Genomic DNA, 20177 nt, shown 5'->3' with positions numbered 1-20177 from the left:
TCTCCAATTAACCACTAGAAAACTTGGAACTATGGCTCTAAGTTGTAGAGTGCTATCCTTGAGCAAAAGAGCTCAAGGTCAATGCCTAGGCCCTGAGTTCAAGGAAAAGAAAAAAAGAAAAACAAACAAGAAATAAATAATTACATATATAATTTATATACTTATAATTTATATAAAATTATTATACATGTTTAATTTTATTCTCTATATTATATATTTATTTTCTATATTATATAGAGAGAAAAAAGTGTATATATGAGTTAAAGGCAATACCTAATTAAAGAGATGCCTTGTACTCATGGAAGCGAATATTAAATATTGTTAAGATGTTGCTGATGCCCAGTGTGACCTACAGATGTAAATATAATCCCAATCAAAATCCCACTAGCTAAAAACAGCTCTGAAAAAAAATGAAGTTGGAAACTGGTGGCTCACATCTGTAATCCTAGCTACTCAGGAGTCTGAGATCTGAGGATCATGGTTCAGAGCCAACCCAGGCAGTAAAGTCTGTGAGACTTATTTTATTTTATTTTATTTTTTGCCAGTTGTGAGGCCCAAACTCTGGGCCTGGATGCTGTTCTCAGCTCTTCAGCTCAAGGCTAACAGTTTACCACTTGAGCCACAGCGCTACTTCTGGCTTTTTCTGCTTATGTGATACTGAGGAATTGAACCCAGGGCCTCATGAATGTGAGGCAAGCACTCTACCACTGAGCCACATTCCCAGCCCTGTGAGACTCTTGTCTCAACTACTCAAAAACCAGAAGTGGAGCTGTGGCTCAAAGTGGTAGAGTGCTAGCCTTGAGCAAAAAAGCTCAGGAACAGTACTAGGCCCTGAGTTGAAGTCCCATGACCAATGAAAAAAAAGAAAAAGAAAATGAAGATGGAAAATTTATACTTCTAATTTTAATATTTGCTACAAAATTAAAGTAGTCAAAACAGTGTGGTACTGACATAAGGACTGACATAGAGACCAATAGAACCAAACAGAGAGCCCAGAAATTATCTACTTATCTATCTTATCTTTTTCAGCAAGGTTGCCAAGATCATTTTCTGGGGAAACAATGAAATTTTTTCCAAATGGTGCTGAGAAAACTGGATATCCACATCTGCAACAATGAAACTGGGCCCTTATCTTATCCTATATACAGAAATTAACTCCAGGTGGTCCAAAGTCCTAAACAAAAGAATAAAAGTCTTAGATGAAAATTTTCATGACATTAGTTTTAGCAAGAATTTCTTGGGTATGACACCAAAAGTAAAGGCAACAAAAGAAAAAAATTCATAGTAAGGAATTCACCAAAATTTAAAACTTCTGTCTCAAAGGTGCCAATAACTCATACCTATAATCCTTGCAACTCAGGAGGCTGAGATTTGAGAGTTGTGGTTCAAAGCTAGCTTGGGCAGGAAAGTCTATGAAACTTCTTATCTGCAATTAACCAGCAAAATGCCTGAAGTGGAGCTGTGGCTCAAGTGGTAGAGCACTAGCCTTGAGCACAAAAGCTCAAGGATAGCACCCAGACCCTGAGGAGCAGCACCAAAGCAAAACAAAAAAACCAGGTTATTTTCAGGAGGATAGAATGATACCCTACAGAATGAGACATAAACATTTGCAAAGTATACATTGGTTAAGAGAATATCTAGAATACATAAAGAAGTCTTATAACTTAACAACAAAACTACCCATATAAAAATGGGCAAAGCACTCCAAAGAAGATGTACAAATGGCCAATGAACAATTTAAACCATGTTCAACATCATATTAGGGAATGCAAATTTATACCACAGCGAGATACTGCTTCACATCTGATAAGCTAAGATCTTATAACTGAGTTGGTAGTACCAATGTTTGATCCAGGTCTTCTGTCCTGAAAACCTAGGGATTTGTACAATATTGTCCCATCTGCTAGCAAAACCTGAGTTTAGATGTGAACCTGATCGCTAATAGGATTTTTGAAAATACTCCATCTTAATTCAGTTCATGGGAGGGTTCCTATCACCACCATTTTAACGAAAGCTTAATGCAATCCATACATCCACTGATAGCTGAATGATAAAATAAATAAGCTAGAAGCATCCCTATTCTACTGGATGGGGCTATGGAGAAATGACACTTGATTTTTACATAACACACTACAACTCGTACTGCTGTAAGGTGAATCATCCCAGAAGCCACATTTTTAAATATAGAATATTGAAGCCTTTATTACACTGTTAGCAGGCTGCGGGCGGCCCATTGTTACGAAGGCCTACAGCCCCCAAATACACATAACACCACTAGGAAACATGGTAAAGAGGAAAGAAAGAACAAAAACAATACCAACAAGCTAATTCAGCTTCAATGGAGAGCTGAATTGGGGCATCTTTGATGACCAGAGATGAGCCAGGAGACAGGAGACAGGACATGATCACAGAGATACACGTGGCATGGCGTCCTGGTGGCTAGGCTGGTCTGGGCCAAATTAGGTCAGTGCAGGGCGCAGATCCACAGGAAATTCCCAGTCTCAGGCACTGGACTGACAGATTCAGTAACCTATCAGCCAAGTGCCCACCCTAGGGTTCTGGGCACACCTCTTACCTCAGAGGCAGGTGATAGGCAGGGGTTTTTCCCCCAGCATGAAGACAAAAAGCCAGACCCTACCATCCACCATGTGGCCAGTATGGCACCCAGACCTGACCTCCTTACTTCAGTACATGCAAAAGCTGTACTTGCTGGGCGCTGGTGGCTCACACCTGCAACCTTAGCTACTCAGGAGGCTGAGATCTGAGGATCACTGTTCAAAGCCAGCTCAAGCAGGAAAGTCCATGAGACTCTTCAATAAACCACTAGAAAACTGGAAGTGGTGCTGTGGCTCAAGCAGTAGAGCACTTGCCTTGAGCTGAAGAGCTGAGGGACAATGCCCAGGCCCTACGACCAAAAAAAAAAAAAAAAGCTGTACTACAGGCAGTAACAATACTCCAAGAACATGGCTATTGCTCAAAACATTTACACAGCAGCCTTCAATTCACATTACAAAGACTCATTGTTTTAATTAATAATCTTTTTTTTTTCTTCTAAAAGAGACAACATATTCCTCTTTTTTAACCTTCAATGATCATACTTGATGTCTAGACCTTTGGCCACCCTGACACCTTGACTAAGCAACATGGTTTTTCAGTACTGATGTTTGAACTCAGGGCCTCCTGCTTGCCTAGGTAGTTGGTTGCTCTACCACTTGAGCCATACCCCAGTCATACTCTGTTACCTGATGAACACAGTGCACGGTACTGGTCTGTGGTGGTGGGGCCTGGGAAGGCTTTTGAAACTTGGGGCAGTCTTAACCAGAGTCCTCAGAAAGCACCAGTCTGGCAGATAAGGAGGGAGTACTGGATCCTTGACATGAGAGCTAGATGGGCTACGGGGACACTACCCTACACTACCCTGCCCTGTGCCACCTATCTCATGCATATTGAAAAAGAGTCTGAGTCACAAGGCTAGGAAAGCAATAAACCTGGGCCAGGCCTCTCAGGGAAATCAGAGTCATGCAGGGAGGGTAGCCAAGGTGGTAAGTGGTAAGGCTGGAAAAGACAGGCATGATGCTAGCAACCAGGAAGAATGACACCAGTCAATCTGGGCCAGAGAAAGGAGACTGAGGGCAGAGGTGCCTAGAAATTTGAGGTTGAAGCACAGGATATTGCCTGGGGCAGTGGAATGCTCAGAGTTTTCCCTAGAGTAAGGATGATCCATGCCTGAAATGATCCATACCTCCTGCCTCCTGCCTCCTGCTGTTCTGGCCACAGCAGTTATCTCTGAGTGCTCCTCCTTCAAGGCTGTCCCTTTCCTGAACTACTTTACATCTAGAGTCACACACAGTAGGGGCATATCTATGGTCAGCAACCCAGAAGCCTCCCTCATAGGAGGCTCCTTCTGAAGCAAGAGCTGTCTGTGGAACTGCACTTATGACCTTTTTTTCCCTTCCAAGCCAGTAACTGAGAGGCTAGCTGGTCCGGGGCCCATCTAGTGCTAGTCATCACCCCTTTTACAGAATTCGGGCTGTGACATAGTGAGATTGCTCTTCTGTAGGGCCACAAGAGACACAGACTTGGGAGGCTTAATAGAGGAAATATTAAATCAATGAAACCTCATTTCCAAGTTCGGTTTCACAGCAGAATCCATTAACCTTATATTCACCCTTTCCCTTCCTCTAATAATACCAGCAAGGGGTTTAAAGGCATGATAACTTATCCTCAGGGTCAGCACGTTCTATTCAATTACTGGGATTTTGAATTTTCAAGCTAAAAGATGTATACTCATTTTGATTATAAGGAGCCAACCCAAAAAGAACACTTCCTTCTTTCACTTTGCTAGAAATGCCACACAAACTGAACCATGGGTATTTGATTCTGCTGAAACAGAGGAGGGAAGCAAGGCTGACAAAGCAGCTCAAATCAATTCTTATTTTTCTCTTCATAAAAGAATTCCCAGCAAATGGGAACAAAGTTGTATTTGATTGCCCCTGGAACTGAGGCTACTCATTGTTGGCTCTCTCGCTTGGTTTAGTCCCCAGGCCAGAGGAAAGCAAAGTTCAATCTCATTTCTTTTGTCACGTAAATTATCAAATCCTAAAATGAAATCTAGTACAACAGCAGAAACACAGTGCTCCAGGGAGCAATGGAGCAAGTCATTTCTAGCTGGAGCTCTGGGATGGATAAAGATTAAGACAACAGTGACCCTGGTTGCAAAATGCTAGTGGCCAGGGGCTGGGCAGGATAGGGCAGATACACCTCCCATCAAACCTCAGTGCAAGTGTACCTTATCATCTTGATGATGTTGCCATGGCATTCTCTCCATTCAGGAAAGGTCATCTCCTGCCTGGTATAGGACCCAGGCCAGGATGTTCTGAAGCTTTGACCTGACCATAGTGATAGTACTCTTTAGAACCCAGTTTTCCTCTCCACTTACCCCTCCCATGCAATCTAAACCCTCAGGCAGACTTGCTGGCTGGCAGGGAGCCTTATGGTCTGCTGGTAGCGGGCTTTGTTTTGTGAGTGTGTGTGTATGTGTGTGTGTGCGTGTGTGCGCACGCGTGCACATGTGCACTTGCACATTCATGTGCATGCCTGCCTGCCTGCTAGTCTACCACTTGAGCCATAGCTCCTCCAGCTTTTTGGTTGTTAATTGAAGATAAGAGTCTCAGGGATTTTCCTGGCCAGGCTGGCTTCAAACTGTGATCCTCAGATCTCAGCCTTCTGAGTAGCTAGGATTATAGGTGTGAGCCACTAGCACCTGGTGGTGGTTCTTGGCTGTTGTATCTACACTTCGCTGTTAAATATAGTGACTTCAGAAACAGCCAGCACCAGAAAGCAAAAAGAGGGCTGGCACAGATTTTGCATTCAGCAGCATCCTTTTGGTGAGAATGAAGAAAACAGCCAAATTATCTACCACCCCAATAATCGAGTGTGAATAGGAGCCCAGAGGTGCCAGCACAAAAGAACAGCATTGAGGATGCTTTGTGCCAGGTGTGGAGAAAGAAGAAAAAGGAGCTTCAATGGGTAGGAAGCTCATTGGACAATGTGCCAAATAATATGAAATGAACCCTCTGGGTTACTATCTGCTAGTGAAGCAGCATTGGCCTCTATGAAGCAGGTGGAAAGAAAAATCAGTCCCAACATTCTTCAGCAAACCATTATTGCCTCTTGCTTCACATTCCTGACATGCTTTGTGAATGTTAATTGCAGATGCGCCTCTTCCATTGGAACAGCAAGAAAATGAATTTCAAGTGCTTTATAGGATATCCTTCCCTTCTTCCCTCTCCCTCCCTTCCCCTTTCTCTCTTCCTTCCTTTGTTTGTGTTACTGAGGATTGAATTTGGGGCCTCTCCTACCACCGGAGCCATACTCTAGTAGCTGATATTATAGATATGTGTCGTCATACCCAACTTATAGGATACCCTTTTCCATATTTTCTGTCTCTGTCTTCATTTACCTCCCTTTAGAGGATGATAACAGAGCCAGATGAAGGTCCACATAAATATTGTCTGACTAGCCTGTAGACTTCTTCAAGGCAGCTCTTTCAAGGCAAAGCAGAACCACATGCCATTTACTCAAGATTGAGAGGGACCTTCCAAGTGCCAAGCACCTTCCTTGTTACTGAGGAGAGAGAGATGACTGTCTTCAGGGGTCAGTGTAATAGATGAGGCAGACAGTCAGGCATGAGGCAGTCCAGCCTGGGCTCTAACAGGAGAGACACAGCACTCCCGGTACTTTGATGTCTGTGTTGTGGTACCAGGGAGCTAGAGGACAGGAAAGTCACCCTATTGTACTGTGACAGACACAGAGCCTGCAGAATGATGAGATAAGACAGAGAGAACCAGCCAAAGACTGTACACTGCCATAGGAAACTACTGAGTCTCTCTGTCTCACTGCTCAGCTAGAGAGAGCTCCCAGGAAAAGGTGTGATGCAAAACTGTGAATGGGCTGGGTACTGGTGGCTCATGCCTGTATTCCTAGGTACTCAAGAGTCTGAGATCTGAGGATCCCAGTTTGAAGCCAGCTCAAGCAGGAAAGTCTGTAAGACCTGTTAGCTATCAAAAAGGCTAGAAGTGGAGCTGTGGCTCAAATGATAGAGCACTAGCCTTGAGCATAAAGGCTTAGGGACAGTGCCCAGGTCCCAAGTTCAAGCCCCAGACTTATGAAAAAAAACACCTAAAACAAATAAACAAAATACCCAAACTGAATGCCTGGTTAGTCCCCATACAAATCAAATCAAAACCTCTGGGGCATGTCTGTTGTTGGTTTGTATTCTGTGCAGTCAGGACTGAGAAATACTAACTTAGAGGGGGGAGTGCTACCATGGCCCGTCATCAAATACAAGTGTGTTGCACAGCTATAAAGCACTGACTACTGGGAACATAGTAGAAGAAGGCAGGACAGACATAGTCCCTACTATCATGGATCTCACAATCTAGAGAGGGATGAAAGTCAAGTAACCATGGGACTGGTTCTGATCCTGAGCTCTTGGACACTTCTTTTTTCTTCTCTAGGCCTCAAGTCTTCTGTCAAATGAGGCAACAGACCTGAATGATCTCTAATCCTTATCTCACTGCTCCTTCCAATCCAACAGTTCACTGACCTATATATACTCTCTACCTTCCCTCTCTCCCCCTCCTTTCGCCCTCCCTTCCTCTTCTGGCTTTTTCTGCTTATGTGGTACGGAGGAATTGAACCCAGGGTCTCATGCATGCAAGGCAAACACTCTACCACTGAGCCACCTTCCCAGCCCCCACCTCAACTATTTTTAAGTGTACAGGGCTATGGTATTATCTACACTGTTGTGCAATCCTAACCACCATCCCTTCCCAGAATCTTTTCATGTTCCCAACTTGAGACTTTGTACTCAGTAAGCACTGACCCCACCCCACTGTCCCTCCCTTCAGCCTAACAATTATTGTTTTACTTTCTGACTGTGAGCTCCCCTAGGTAGCTCATAGGATTGGAATCATACATGTTTATTCTTTTATGTTTTGATGATCTCACTGAGCATAATGTCCTTAAGATTCACCCATGGCATAGCATGTGTCAGAATTTCCTTCCTTTGTAAGGTTAAACAATAGCCTGTTTGTATGTACCTGTGAAAAGATAACTGGATGTTTCCCACCTTTTAGTTTATGAATAATTTGGCTGTGAACATGACTACACAAATATCTCTTTGAGACCCTGCTCTCTATTATTATTATTGTCATCATCATATCATCATCATCATTATTACTAGTGGTTCTGTGGGTCTTTTTTTTTTTTTTTGGTTGTGGGACTTAAACTCTGGGGCCTGGGCCTTGTCCCTCAGCTCTTCAGCTCAAGGCTAGCGCTCTACCACTTGAGCCACTCTGCCACTTCTGGTTTTCTGAGTGGTTTATTGGAGATAAGAGTCTCATGGACTTTCTTGCCCAGGCTGGCTTTGAACGATCCTCAGATCTCAGCTTCCTGAGTAGCTGGGATTACAGGAGTGAGCCACCAGTGCCAGGTGGTTCTGAGGGTCTTAACTCAGGGCTTCTCCACTTGCTAAAGCAAGTGCTCTACCACTTGGAGCCTATATTCCTAAACTTTGTTTTCTAGCTAAGGTCTCCAGTCTTTATGGGGGACTTGACTTGGACCTTGATCCTCTTACTGTTTGCAAGACTTTAATTCCAGGCACATACCACCATGTCCAGTTTATTTGTTGAGATGGAGTCTTGCTAACTTTTTACAAGTATGCTTAATACTCTGTCCTTTTGATCTCTATCTCCTGAGTAGATGGGATTATAAGCCTGTACTACTGTACCTGGCCCCTTAATACTTTTGAATATATATTCAGAAGTAGAATTTCTGGATCTTGGGGCTGGGAAGGTGGCTCAGTGATAGAGCGCTTGCCTTGCATGCCTGAGGCCCTGGGTTCGATTCCTCAGCACCACATAAGCAAAAAGAAAAAAGCCAGAAGTGGCACTGTGGCTCAAGTGGTAGAGTGCTAGCCTTGAGCTGAAGAGCTGAGGGACAGTACCCAGGCCCAGAGTTCAGGCCCCACGACCGGACCAAAAAAAAAAAAAAAAGAATTTCTGGATCTTATAGTAGTTTTATGTTTAAGTTTTTGAGGACCCACATTACTGTTTTCCATTGTGGTTGCATTATTTTACATTATTTAACTGTGCAGAAGAGTCCCATTTTCTCCACATCTTCACCAGCACTTATTGATAATAGCCATGGTAATGGATATGGGATAATATCTCACTGTGGGATGCATTTCTCTAATGCTTAGTAAATGGAAATAGTTTTTCATATATTTGCTTGCCATTTGTATGTCTTCCTTGGAGAAATGTCTGTTAAGGTCCTTTCTCTATGTTTTAAATTGTGGAGGTTTTTTGTTTTTGTTTTTAAGCAATACTGGGGATTGAGTTTAGGGCCTCTTTTGTGCTAAGCTGTTGCTGTACCACTTGAGCCATACCTCCAGTGCAGTAGTTATTTTCTTTTTCTTTTTCTTTTTTTTTTTGGTCCGGTCATGGGGCCTGAACTCTGGGCCTGGGCGCTGTCCCTCAGCTCTTCAGCTCAAGGCTAGCGCTCTACCACTTGAGCCACAGCTCCACTTCCTATACATATATTTTGAATATTTACCTTTCATCTTATACATGATTTGGAAAGATTTTTCTCCCATTCTGTAGATCATCTTTTCATTCTGTTGATTATGTACTTTAATACATAGGGTTGCTTGTTTGTTTTTTGCTGTGCTAGAGATCGAACTCAGAACCACATACATGCAAGGTAGGTGCTCCACCACTGAGCTCCATCTCCAGTTTTAAATTTTGCTATTGGGCTGGGATGTAGCTCAGTGGCAAAGCACTTGCCTAGCAAGTGCGATGTCCTGGGTTCAATCCCCAGTACCACAAAAAAAGAAAACAAAAAAAAAAAATTGATAAATTTTGCTATTGTTCTATTTCTGTATTTTTTTTTCATTTGTTGCCTGTGCTTTTGGTGTTATATCCATGAAATCATTGCCAAATCAATTGTCATGAAGCTTTCCTCTTATGCTCTTTCTCTTCTAAAAGTTTTACAGTTTTTGCTGTTTATTCATTTGGAGTTAATTTGTATACAGTGTAAGATAAGGGTTCACCCTTACTCTTTTGTATGGGGACATCCAGTTTTTCAGTAGCATTTGTTGAAAGGATTGTTTTTTCCTCCTTTGAATGGTCAAAGGTTGATCTGTAGATAAAATAAGCAATGCACATGAAGCAACTAATACCATGTGTTAAATCAGCTTTCTGTCCCTGTGACAAATGCCTCAGATAAAACATAAGCACTTGCCAGGCACTGGTGGCTCATGTCTGTAATCCTAGATACTCAGGAGGCTGCAATATGAGGATTGCAGTTCAAAGCCAGTTCAGGCAGGAAAGTCCATGAGACTCTTATCCCCAGTAAACTACCAAAAAAGCCAGAAGCAAAGCTATGGCTCAAGAAGTAGAAGCTAGCTTTGAGCCCAAAAGCTCAGGGACAGTGCCCTGAGTTCAAGCCCCAGGACTTGCAAAAAACAACAACAACAAAACACCTAAAACTTAAACACCTTAAAAGGAAGAAAGGTTTATTTTGGCTCATAGTTTCAGTACAAGGTCAGTTGGCTCTGTTGGTGGGAAGCACGTGGTAGAGGAAAAATCCTCACCTCATGGAGACCATTAAGCAAAACAAGTGAAAGGAAGGGGCCAGGGTCCCCTTCAGGATCACATCTCCAATGATCTAACTTCCTTCCATAAAGCTTTACTTCCCAAAGGTTCTGCCACTGCCCAATTTTGGCAACCAAGCCCTTAGCACCTAGACTTCTGGGGGACATTTAAGATCCAAATCGTAACACCATGTTTCTAGTGATCTACTGAATAATGCTTCCTTTTGCTTCCATTTCCCCCCCCTGAGATATAGTTTTTAACTGTGGCAGTTGTAGAAAGGTGGCTCAGTGGTAGAGTGGTAGAGTGCTTGCCAAGCATGCATGAGGCCCAGGTTTGATTCCTTAACACCATATAAGCAGAAAAAGCCGGAAGTAGTGCTGTGGCTGAAGATCTGAGGGACAGTGCCTAGGCCCAGAGTTCAGGCCCCACAACTGACAAAATAAATAAATAAAATAATAATTATAATAGAAAAAATCTATAGATAACTATGTTCTGAGCTATATTCTAAGTGTTTTATTTATATTAGCCCATTTGATTTTCCTAGCCATTCAGTGGAAAATACTATAGTTTTCACTAGGTTTGACACCTACAGTTAAGTAACTGGCCTCATGTCATTCAAGTAAGAAGTGGTGAAGCCTGTATTCAAACCCATAATCTGTGGGCTCCAGTAGCCTATTGTTAGCTCTTTGGTCTAGATTTCAGAGAATGGAGACCACGTTATGACATTTGCCCTTCCTGGGCCCAGCACTCTCCTTGAGTGTTCTTTTGGGAAAGTAGTATCCCCAGATTGGCTCTGTTGCATGGCCATGAGTTGGGTATAGGATATTCTATTCCAGGATAAATGTAACAAGGTTTTCTCTCTGATTTTACAGAAAAGGCAACAGATGGCTCCCTGCAGAGTGAAGATTGGACATTGAACATGGAGATCTGTGACATCATCAATGAGACAGAAGAAGGGTATGTGTCCCAGTCATCCCTTCCTTCTGGGAAGCTCTCAGCTATTAGGATTCATTCAAAGCCTGTTAGGATTCAAGGGTGGTGGGTTTGACTTTCTGTAAGTTTTAGTCTGTTTACTTTGGCATTTAGTAGTTTTATCTTTTTCTTGACCATCCCAATGGTAATGACAGTCTCTTAGAATCACACGGGGAAAGGAAGCAGCTTGGTTACCTAGTCTTTGGTGGCCAATAATCCCTACAGCCAAATCATTCAATCCCTCCTCCTCCCTGGACTCTGTCTCCACTTGGCAAACATGGTACTCTTTCTCTTCCCCAGAAGTCAGAGGTGCCACCATGCACAAGGAAGGGAGGTCCGGGGTATAGGTTGATAAGGCAGGATGTGGGAAAGGACAGACATGGTACAGAGCTACAGAGTGTTTCTGGCATAGACTTAACCCTGGGTTTCCCTCTTGCATTCCTGCACTACTGGACCATTCTTGCTGTCACCTATGGCCTCTCTTTTGCTTTGTAGCGCCTCTCTATTTTTAGCCTCACCAATACCATAAACACATTTATTGTCACCATGCCTTTTCAAACCCAGGGTGACATGTTGGGACCAGTGCAGCCCTGGCTTGCATCTTGGCACTATCATTCACTAGTCTCCATCATGTAGAAACTAGCAAATTATTTAACCTCTAAAAGTCTTTCTTTCATTCAACAGATGTTTGTGAAGTGACTGCTTGTGCCAAGCCTTTTTGTTAAGTCCAAAGGACATAGAAATGTGCAAGATATACTCCTTCCCCTCAGGGAGCTGCCAATCTCAAGGGGGAGGTAGACTGTGAAGTAGACAGCTAAAACTCATAAGCTGATCAGATGGGAGAACACTATGGAAAGAACGGGAAAGAGAAGGCTAGAGATTCACAGTATTCAATAGAGTACTGAAGGAAATTCTAACAGGGTGACATTGAATAAAAGCTTTGAAGCAGATGAGGGAGTGAGGCATAAGGATTATACAAAAGAAGAGCCACCCAGGCAGAGGGAATAACAAGCCAAGAAGTCTAGGAGGGTATCTGGTGTGTTTAAAGAACTGCAAAGTGGCTGGTAGAAGCCAGGTGCAGGTGGCTCATGCCTGTAAATTTAGCTACTCAGGAGGCTGAGATCTGAGAATCATGGTTCAAACCCAGCCCAGGCAAGAACACCCATGTTACTCTTATCTCCAATTAACCACCAGGAAACTGGAAGTGGCACTATGGCTTAGGTGGTAGAGCGCTAGCCTTAGGCTGAAGAGCTGAGGGACAGTGCCCAGGCCCAGAGTTCTAGCTCCACAACAGACCAAAAAAAAAAAAAAAAAAAAAAAGTAGCTGGTAGGCTACAGTAGAGTGACTGAGGAAGGAGGTGATATGGGAACCCAGAAATGCAAGGATCTGTGGGCATCAGAATAACTCTGGCTTTGACCTCAGGTAAGAGAGGAACTCACCCACTCATGACTTTCATGGAAGAAGCAGAGCAGAAAAGTGGCATGGTTCAACTTTTCATTTTAGAGTTCGCCCAGTCCACTGGGTTCAGAATGGCCTGGCTAGGACAGGCCAGGGACAGAGCAGCAATCCAAAAGATTTTTACAGTCATCCTGGTGTGAGATGATGGTGGCCTCCACCAGGAAAGTAGTAGGATACAGAGAAAATGGTTAGGTTCTGGCTAGATTCAGAAGGCAGAACCAGCAGAATCTGTGATATGAGGCAAACAAAGAGACAAGGATAATACCAAGGTTTGGGTTCTGAAGAACCACAGGATGGAGCAGCTACCTGCTAAGACAAATCAGCCTAGGGGACAGAGACAAAAGCTAGATCTAAGCTGCCATCTCAGCTCCCAGAAGAAATGCTGTAAAGTGACTGACTGCACAGGTGACTGTGGAGTTGGAAGCAGCAGCCTACATCAGTCTATCTCTAATAGCATAATTTCTGGCTCCTTTCTTCTCTTGTACTGCACTCAAATACCACTCATTCTCTCATTTATCCAGACTCCCCACAATTTGACCCCTACGGATGGAGAGTAGGATTCTAGGATTCTAAGGTGAATATGCCAGCCCACCCATGAGGGCTCACTTGGGAGTGCTGGCCAGACTGTGGTGAATATGGCAAGCTCTGAGGGAGAAGCACAGCAGATACTTTGTGAAAGGACCCACATTGAGCTGGGCTTCAAAGTCGGCAGGAAGAGCAGTGTTCCCTGTGCCCAGTGGCATGAGGAAAGCCAACAGGTTGCAGGATACAGACAGTCGGGTACAACATGAAGAATGAATGTCTGAAATTAGTTTGGAGGGTTGCCAAGGTTGGTATGTGTTTATCTCCTCTATGGTTTCCCCCAGAGGTTGCATCTGCCCCTGCCTTTTCCTTCTCATCCTGTTTCTGCAGCAGATCTCAGCAAGTGATTGCTAACAAACCTTCAAGGCTTTCTCAGGCTCTTAGGACAAAATAACCCTCAGCATACTCCTTTATAGCCTTTCAACCCCACTGATCGTTCAAGTCCCTAGCTTGACATTCTCTTCAAAGGTGAGTGCCATACAAACATGCAAACAACTCTTATTTTCCAGTGAATTGCTCAAATACCTATGTGGCTTGAGGGCAGATGGCCAAGGAACTCTGGGATGTTCCTCCTTCCAAAGGTGCTAAATCCCTTCCAAAATCTGCCCAGTCTGGTGAGCTGTTTTCTCAGTCGTGGCTTACAGAAGGCCTGGTCACAACTTCTACTGTGATCCAAGCTCCTGTTCTTGTGTGTTGGAACTAGGGGACTATGGTAATTCTTGAGGAGTTTCTGTGCTTGCCTCTACTCTCAGGTGATTGTCAAATTCCTTCCCAAAACACCACAAACTGGACTGAGTGCCATCCATTCCTTTCTGCCTCTCACTGGAGGGCTCCTGAATGCTGCTCCTTGTATTTCTTTGCCCAGTCTCTTTCTCTAGTTCCCAATAGTCACTGACCTCAGTGTCAATCTCACTTCTCTGGAATGGGAGGGGTTTTCTCCCAAGTTGAACAAGTCCTCCATTATACAATTTCATAGTATCTGGTGTTGAACATCATATATCTGTGTGATGTCTGTTAGTGTCTGTGTGTGCTGCAAACCCACTAATCTGTGAGCTCCATGAGGGCAGGAATCCTGTTTTATTCACCATTTTATCCTGAGTAGAGCACAGCATGCATCTTGTCAGCTCTTAGTAAATCTTTTTTTAAGTAAGTGAATAAATGAAGGAAAAAATTAAGGTATTCATGGTCTGATAAACAATTCAGACAAGACAGATAGACAGACAGACAGACACACACACACACACATACACACACACACACACACACACACACACACTATTGTCATGGAGGCAGAGTAACACAGTGGCCACTTATTAGCTTTGGGGCTGACACTCAAGTAGAATCTTGTAGGATACCAGGGTATTAGCAAGATGAGACAGGTTGATGATGGTAGGAAGGTGGAGCTTCCTGGCCAGAGAGCCATGCATAGATCAGGTATATAGGAAGCATCCAGGAGTGGATTTAGGGTTGTGGAACCTGGGGTAGAAGCCTATATAGCCTCTCACTTGTACAAACACTAGGTGTGTTACTTTGTCTTCCTGTGTCTCAAGTTTCCTCATTTATAAAATGGAGGTTCCAGTAGTATTCAGTATTCATTTCATGTGGCTGTGAAAGGATTAAAGAAGCAAATGCATATAAAGTACCTCACTATTTGGACATGGTGTCTATCTCCATGTGTGTCAGTCAGCTTTCTATTATTCAATTGTTGTAACAAATACTTGAGATAATCAACTTGAAAAGAGGAAAGCCTTATTTTGGCTCAGAGTTTGAGGATTTCAGTCTGTTAGTCTGTTGCTTTTGGGTCTGTGGAAAGGTAGCATATTATAATCGGAGAGTGTGTGGCAGAAGAAGCTGCTTAATTTATGCTGGCCAGAAAGCAAAGCAGAAAGGGACTTGAGTCTCAATATTCTCATCAATCACACACCACAATGACCTTATTCCTTCACTGAGGCCCTACCTTCTAAAGGTACTACCACCTCTGAATAGAACCACAGACTAGAAGCTCAGCTTATAATTCATGGGCCTAAAGCTGCCATGTATATTGATAAATCTAATAAAATAATGAAATCAGTTATTAAAAAAATAACTCATGGGTCTTTGGAAAATACTTCAAATTCAAATATAGTACCATGCCACATATATGGATTGGCTATTTATCCTTTAGTATTTTTTTTTCTTGGTCATGGGGCTTGAACCTAGGGACTGGGCAATGTGCCTGAGTTTTTTGCTCAAAGCTAGTGCTCTACCACTTTGAGCCACAGCGCCACTTCCCATTTTCTGGTGGTTAATTGGAGATAAAAGCTCTGCTCATCTGAGGCCTCCCCTACTTTCTAAGTTTCTCTTTAATTTAAGCCATATCATTCACAGAGAATGGAACATGCACCCACCTAGTGCCCTCTACGCCTGCCACCTCATGGAGGAAATACATAGTGTTGGTGGCTAGGGATAGGGGAGCTTTAGTAGCCTGAGAGTGTGTGAGGGGGAAAAGAAGGAGGGGAGGATAGGAGAGGATTGGTAGAGGTAGAAGGTTTTGAGGGGACAGTTTTAGCTAAAAGAACTTGGGTTGTGGAACAAGAAGAGTATAGGGATGGCTAGGAACGGAGGTGGGGAAAAATGTTTGTGCATAGGGCACCTCTGACCTTTTGCCATTCCACTGGAAGAAATTGTCCATATTTTGCAATATTTGAGGGAGTCAAAAGTCCCATACTCGGGCCATTGGATTGTGATTGTCCAATTGATACTGAGGCCAAATTTCTATGCAGAAACAGATTCTTTGATTTTAGATCCAGTTTCCAACCCAGAATAATTAGAAGACAAACCAGCTGGAATCAGCTGTCAGCTGGAATAGACTATTGTGACCCCATGTAGAAGGCAGTGAGGACAAGGATGATGACCAAGAACTTCTATTAGTTCATCCCCAAATACTAGGTTAAGGCCAGCATGATCCTCCACTAAGTGGCTGGGCATCCCTAAAACCAGTAAGCCAGAGGGGGTCCCTGGAAAACCAGGAGTTTCACTCTCCAGGGCCCTTCAAGGAAACCAGAATCCTTACCTCCCAGAGGGAGGTGCTCTTAGAAGAAATGGCTAGTGGTGGTGTAGGGTATAGGTGATCAAGTGGTGAATGATCTCTGGTCTGGAGGTCAAGAGGGAAGGGGAGGGAGGAAAGAATGGAGGGATGAAGGGAGAGAGATTAGGCTAACAGCAGGCTAACCACAGAGTTTACTAATCCAATCAGTAAAGACCTGGCTCAAGATCTTGCCTTACCTATGTAGGCTTAAGCACTTAAGCAGCTAAAGCCATGACCTGGTGAGAGTGGAGACTTCTGCACAGTCCTCTGTTTGGTACGACTTACACACACACACCCTTTTTTGTTTGTTTGTTTGTTGTGGGGCTTGAACTCTGGGACTAGGCACTGTCCCTGAGCTCTTCAGCTCAAGGCTAGCGCTCTACCACTTGAGCTACAGTGCCACTTCTGGCTTTCTAGTGTTTTATTGGAGATAAGAATTTCATGTACTTTTGCTGCCCAGGCTGACTTTGAAACGTGATCCTAGTTGGGAGGAACCCTGCTGACTATCTGATTGTTGCATACCCTAGTGAACCAGAGATGCTGGTGCTCCACCTTCCAGAAGTGTGCTTCACCATCCAGAATTATGCAGCCTTGGGGCACAGGAGAAGTCTAGGAGGAGAAGAAAGCGTGCACTGAAAGGGATGGTAGCTGTGGGACTGGGATGATCATGGGTGGGAGAGAAAAAATCAGTCTAAATTCCTGGCCAATAGGCACTGAGTTTCACAAGCTCAACCCATCCTAGCAGAGCTGCTCATGTTCTATTTGCAGAAATTTGCATCCCCTTTTGGGAACTGCACCTGACGTAAGCACACTGGCCGGAAGCCATCTACCTCTTAGCTACCCTTTGACACAAGAGCCAAGAATTCCCATAAGGGCAGCTATGTTTCAAGTTTGGAATGGGAAATGAGAGGGGAGAGTTTAGGGATTTTTTTGTTTTGTTTTGTTTTGTTTTTGGTTGGTCATGGGTCCTGAACTCTGGGCCTGGGTGCTGTCCCTCAGCTCTTCAGCTCAAGGCTAGAGCTCTACCACTTGAGCCACAGTACCACTTCTGGCTTTTTATGTTATGTGGTGCTGAGGAATCGAACCCAGGGCCTCATGCATGGGAGGCAAGCACTCTACCACTGAGCCACCTTCCCAGCCCCCCCATTTTTTTTTAATTTCTTTTAGAAGCTTGCCTTGAGATTGCTTTCCTTGAGACTCTGGCTTTTTCTCTAGATTATGCTGTGAGCAGAACTTCACCTATCCTCCCCTGACTCCCTAATACCCATCTGACAGGACATTTTCATTTGGCAAATAAAGTTCAAACACTGTTTCCCAAACACTAAACAGGAAAGACTAGAGTATAATCACTGTGATAGCACAGGGCTGGCCTGCAGCAGGTCAAGGTAACAGCATCAGGGGACTGGGCTCTACGCCAGGGCCAGCTCTTAGTCCCACAACCTTGTTGAATCCTGGATTAGAATAATTTATATAACATATTAGACATAAAGCTTCCATAGAATAAGTTTGCTTAGAGTGCTGGCTTGGGATCACAATATTCAGGTGTAATTGAAGGAAGAATTAATTCCAAGTTCAAACCCTCAGTTTAGGAATAGGCTTTTGAACAGGGCCCATTTGTAAACTAAAGTTTGCCTCAGATTTTCTCTGAGAATCCACGTTGGATTGGTTGCCTAAAAATACATGATCCTTGGTTTTTGTGGGGGAGACTTGAGTAAATTTTCTCTGGGAAAAGGAGTTCCTGGAAGTCTAAGAGCAGCTGAACTTCCTGGCCTCAGCAAAGATCTGACCATTCTTTCTTCCATATCTCTCTTGTGATTTCTCCAGAAGATTCTTCACTATATCCACACACCAATAGATCAGTTACTGTCTTGAATGAACAATTGGCATGTGATATAAAATTCAAAAGGCTTGTAAAAAGGCAATCCAATGAAAAGCTTTCCTCCTCTTTCCCTCCTTTGGGACAAGTACCATCACCAAGTTCTTCCAGCTCCCTCCAAAATCTCTTCTGGACACTGGCATAAGCTACCTTTACATTTGCTGCCCTTTTATAATGTAAAAGTGGCATTCCATATTCACTGTTCTGCCATTGACTTTATATACATGCCTTTTTTGCCCCCAGTGGAACCAGGGCCCAGTGGGTACATGCTTGGCAAATACTCTACCACTTAGCTACATCCCCAATCCTTATGCACATGATGTGAATTTAGTCATAATGGTGGATAAGGACTTCCTTTATTATTATTATTTTTTTGCCAGTCCTAGGGCTTGAACTCTGGACCTGTGTTACCACTGGAGCCACAGCTCCAGTTCTGGCTTTGTGTTTAGTACAATGCTCAATAAGAAGTGTATTCATTACCTTACTCATGTAACTGTAACCCTCTGTATAGTATCTTTACAATTAAAAAAAATAGTGTTTAGTGTAGATAAGAGTCTCCTTCCTGGGCTGACTTCCAACCTAAATCCTCAGATTTTAGCCTTCTGAGTTGCTACCAGCATCTGGCAAGAACTTTCTTTATTCTTCTTTGAGCTGCATAGTATTCTCCTGGGTGGATGAACCTGTTTCCTGTTGGTAGACATTCAGTTTGTTTCAACTTTTTAATGGCTGCAAACATGCTAAAGTGAATAATTGGGTTTGTTTTTTTTTTCAGTCCTGGAGCTTGAACTCAGGGCCTGGGCACTATCCCTGAACTTCTTTTGCTCACGGCTAGCACTCTACTACTTTAGCACAGCGCCATTTCTAGCTTTTTCTGCTGCTTTTTCTGGTATACTGAGGAGTTGAACCAGGGTCTTCATGCATGCAAGGCAAGCTCTCTACCACTAAGCCACATTCCCAGCCAAAATGAATAATCTTGTTATGTGTGCTAGCTGACAATGGGAGTGAATCTGTCAGCTAGTTCCCCTGTGAGGACCTTAATGTGTCTATCCTTTTCTCTAGGCCAAAAGATGCCATTCGAGCTTTGAAGAAGCGGCTCAGTGGGAATCGGAACTACAGAGAAGTGATGCTAGCACTAACAGTGAGCATTCTTTCCTAAGAGGAAAACCTCGGGATATCTCCAGCCTTATCCCTCCCATGGCCTTCCCTCTATCCTCTCACACAGCCTCTTAGTGGTTGGCCTGTGCTGCTGGTATTCAGTACAGCCTTCTGGTATGGGGGGATGGTAAAAGTATGCCAGCAACAGAAGGTGTGGGTAGCACTGTTGAGTAGAGGCACCAGGGTGGATCTCCTACCTGCCATCAGCCCACTGTGTGAGACACTAGGTGTCTGTTTCCTCTTTTTTTTTTTTTTTTTGTCAGTCATGGGGGCTGAACTCTGGGTCTGGGTACTGTCCCTCAGCTCTTCAGCTCAAGGCTAGCACCCTACCACTTAAGCCACAACTCCACTTCCCGCTTTTTTCTGCATATGTGGTGCTGAGGAATTGAACCCAGGGCCTCATGCATGTGAGACAAGCACTCTACCACTGAGCCAACTTCCCAGCCTTTTTTTTTTTTTTTGTCGGTTGTGGGGCTTGAACTCTGGGCTTGTGCACTGTCTCAGCCCTCTTCAGCTCAAGGTGAGTACTTTACCACTTGAGCCACAGCGCCACTTCCAGTTTTCTAGTGTTATTGGAGATAAGAGTCTCACAGCCTTTCCTGCCTGGGATGGCTTGGAACCGTGATCCTCAGATCTCAGCCTCCTGAGTAGCTAGGATTATAGGCATGAGCCACTGGTGCCCGGCTTTTTTTTTTTTTTTTTAATGTGTGTGTGTGTGTTGGTCATGGGGCTTGAACTTGCAGTCTTGAGCACTGTCCTTGACCTCTTTTGCTCCAGGCTGGAGCTCTACCACTTTGAGCCATAGCACTACCCCCAGTTTGGAGCAGTTTTCTCTTTATAAAGATGTTTTAGGGTTGGCAAGGTGGCTCAGTGGTAGAGCGCTTGCCTTGCATGCATGAGGACCTGGGT

At 43.8% G+C, this 20177-nt stretch overlaps 1 protein-coding gene across 7 annotated transcripts in view; it reads left to right on the top strand.

Annotated features, from left to right (window-relative positions):
- Positions 1-20177, top strand: part of Tom1l2 (target of myb1 like 2 membrane trafficking protein) — a 137518-nt gene that overhangs the window by 66961 nt on the left and 50380 nt on the right. For all 7 annotated transcript variants that reach the window (XM_070027559.1, XM_070027558.1, XM_070027555.1 and 4 more), the window contains 2 exons: positions 11030-11114; positions 19173-19251. In XM_070027559.1, coding sequence (XP_069883660.1) covers positions 11030-11114; positions 19173-19251 — 164 coding nt within the window. The remainder of the gene's footprint in view (positions 1-11029; positions 11115-19172; positions 19252-20177) is intronic.

The sequence above is a fragment of the Dipodomys merriami genome, unplaced genomic scaffold, assembly GCF_024711535.1.
Source record: "Dipodomys merriami isolate MVZ:Mamm:240054 unplaced genomic scaffold, mDipMer1.0.p SCAF_19, whole genome shotgun sequence".
NCBI lineage: Eukaryota > Metazoa > Chordata > Mammalia > Rodentia > Heteromyidae > Dipodomys > Dipodomys merriami.
The sequence above is the reverse complement of the archived record's forward strand: the minus strand, read 5'-3'. Positions and strand labels throughout refer to the sequence as shown.